Here is a 2,324-nt window from a genome sequence, read left to right on the forward strand (position 1 = left end):
CGCCTGCTGAAATGCTAACTGCTGCTCAGAGGAGGGGGCTGTTTCCAGCTCGCATCTGGCTCCTGGCAGCGAGGCATGTGGCTAGCGCAGCGTGCGGAGCTCGTGCTGCGTCCCTGTAGTCGCTGGCTGAGCTCCCAGAGGCTAATTCCTTTTTGGTAGGAGAAGGAGGTGGGGGGAGAATCCAGCCTTCAATTGATTGCTGTTCTTTGCTTTCTCAAAAGCTGGCTCACAGCTTCCTGAGCTGCCTGGAGCAGTTTTGAGCCCATCTTAGTGTGAAGAGCTTTCCCTTTTTTCCTTTCTCTCCTTTGCCCTCTGAGACAAGCCAGCAGGAGGGGGTTAGAGTGTAACTAGCTTTGAATCCTTCTGTAAAGACAGATAAAACCTTGTGCTGCGAGTGAACCCAGCTTGCAAAGATCCTTCCTGGTGCTCCTGCCGACCTTTTGGTTCTGTGGGCTCGATTGTTGCTCTTAACTTTGGGGGAGGAGGAGGTTGTGGGGCCGCTGGATGCAAAGCGCTTTCAGCCCTGCGAGGCTGCTCCCTGCGTGGGGAGCTGGCTCGAGCGAAGCTGCTGCCGCCTCTGCCTTTGTGCCCAGCCTCGTGACCCCAAGAATGAGCAGCTCTGGCGCAGCTTGAGCTGACCAAATCCCCCGGCTTTTTAATGCCTCGCTAGAACTACCCAAAGGGTTATGCCGAGAAAAGCCTACGTGCCGGTCATGCTGCCAGCCTTCTGCTTTGGCTTTCTTCCGTGCCCTCTCAAACCCTGTTGCTTCTCAGTGTAAAGTGATGCTTCGTCTACTAGTCCTGGGAGAGGGGGTGGTTAGGAGCTTGCGGTGTCCCAGGGTCTGCTTCTCCACAGCGGCCCCATCACATCAGAACTGTTGTCGCCTTGTTAGGAAGGCTGGAGATAATTTGCAGCCAGAAGGGTATCGGCTCTGGGAGGTTTGGCTACCCAGTCCCAAGCCGCTCTGAAGGAGTGGGCTCCTGGGGGGATCTGCTGTCGGACACAGCCTTGTGGAGAGCTCCGGTTCCCAAGAGCCAGCTTCTCCTTTCTGAAATGGTAGCGGTTCCTTTCTAATATAACACTTGTCTCCAATATTGCTTTTTTTTTTTCCAAAGGTCTCCCTCCAACGCCTGTCCAGCTCCTGTATCCAGTCTCCAGGTTCAGCAATGTCAAATCCCTTCAGCACCTTTGCCGCTTTCGGATCAGGCAGTTGGTCCGAATAGATCACATCCCCGAGCTCCCGCTGCCCAAGTAAGTCTTGAAGACTCGTCCCCAGGCCAGTCCCTCTGGTTTCCTCCTTGACCCTCGCCGCAGCCACCACGAGGAGGTGTCTGTATCTGCAGCAAGGGCTCTGGGAGCGTGTAGTTGACTTCTTCAGCCTTGGGACAGGAAGCTAAATGTCCGGTGGTGTGTAGGGATGCATGTGGGAGTGGTGACCAGCTCAGGAGTGGGGTGTTATCTGCCAGTGCCACAGCCTCGGGGTACAGGCTGCTGTTCCCGCTGGAGGTGACCGTGCTGGGTGGGTTGGGGGAGAGGTTCTGGTTATCCTTTGTGGAGCTTGGCGTGCTTGTGGCTCAGGGTTAAAGCTTCTGCCCATACCTTCCCCAGGCCGCTGATCTCCTACATCCGCAAGTTCTACTACTACGACCCGCAGGAGGAGGTGTATCTGTCGCTGAAGGAAGCTCAGCTCATCTCCAAACAGAAGCAGGAGACCGAATCCTCCACGTAGCGAGGCTGCCTCGCCCATCTTGCTGCTGTCACTGATGGTACGTGTGTGCTGCTGGTCTGTGCACCGCCCTGTGGGGTGAAGCGTAAATTGCTCTGTTCCCTCTGACTGCAAAAACCAACCAAAACTCTCCCAAAGAAGTTGTAGCTGTGCACTCCATGGTCTTTTACCATTGCCCAGCTTTCCTTGGGGAGGGGAATGAGGCTTCTGCTGCTTTCTGGTGCATATTTGCACCCGCACGAGCTTGTGCTCGCTCTTGTGCCAAACCGGCTGCGGTCTGGGGCGAATCCTGCCGTGTCAAGCGGGCTGTTTGATCCCTCTCCCTTCTCTCTTCCCCACTAGGAATTTGATTGTTGCCATCCTGTAGCCCGAGTCAGGCTGTGGTGGGAAGGAGGCACGCGACGGTGAAGCCTGCTTCTGTGGTGCCGCTTCTGCTCTCCAGCTCTTTCGTACAGAGAAGAGAGTTCAAGACTCCTAAGAAGCACAGCAGAACGGGAACAAGAGCCTCGGCTCCTGGATGAGGGAGAGTGGTCTTGGAGACAGCCGAGCCCAGCTCGCGGACTCCTTGCAGAACAAAGAATGTCATGGCACTACTTA

The 2,324-nt window shown here is 55.8% G+C and overlaps 1 protein-coding gene across 1 annotated transcript in view; it reads left to right on the plus strand.

The window, feature by feature from the left end:
• The window catches only part of SOCS7 (suppressor of cytokine signaling 7), a gene marked incomplete at both ends in the record, with an annotated part of 12,702 nt that extends 10,935 nt beyond the window's left edge, over positions 1 to 1,767 (plus strand). The window contains 2 exon segments of the mRNA XM_010289166.1: positions 1,117 to 1,252; positions 1,610 to 1,767. Coding sequence (XP_010287468.1) covers positions 1,117 to 1,252; positions 1,610 to 1,767 — 294 coding nt within the window.
• Positions 1,768 to 2,324: the final 557 nt, after the last annotated feature.

Source organism: Phaethon lepturus, unplaced genomic scaffold (assembly GCF_000687285.1).
Source record: "Phaethon lepturus isolate BGI_N335 unplaced genomic scaffold, ASM68728v1 scaffold26996, whole genome shotgun sequence".
NCBI classification, from domain to species: Eukaryota; Metazoa; Chordata; class Aves; order Phaethontiformes; family Phaethontidae; genus Phaethon; species Phaethon lepturus.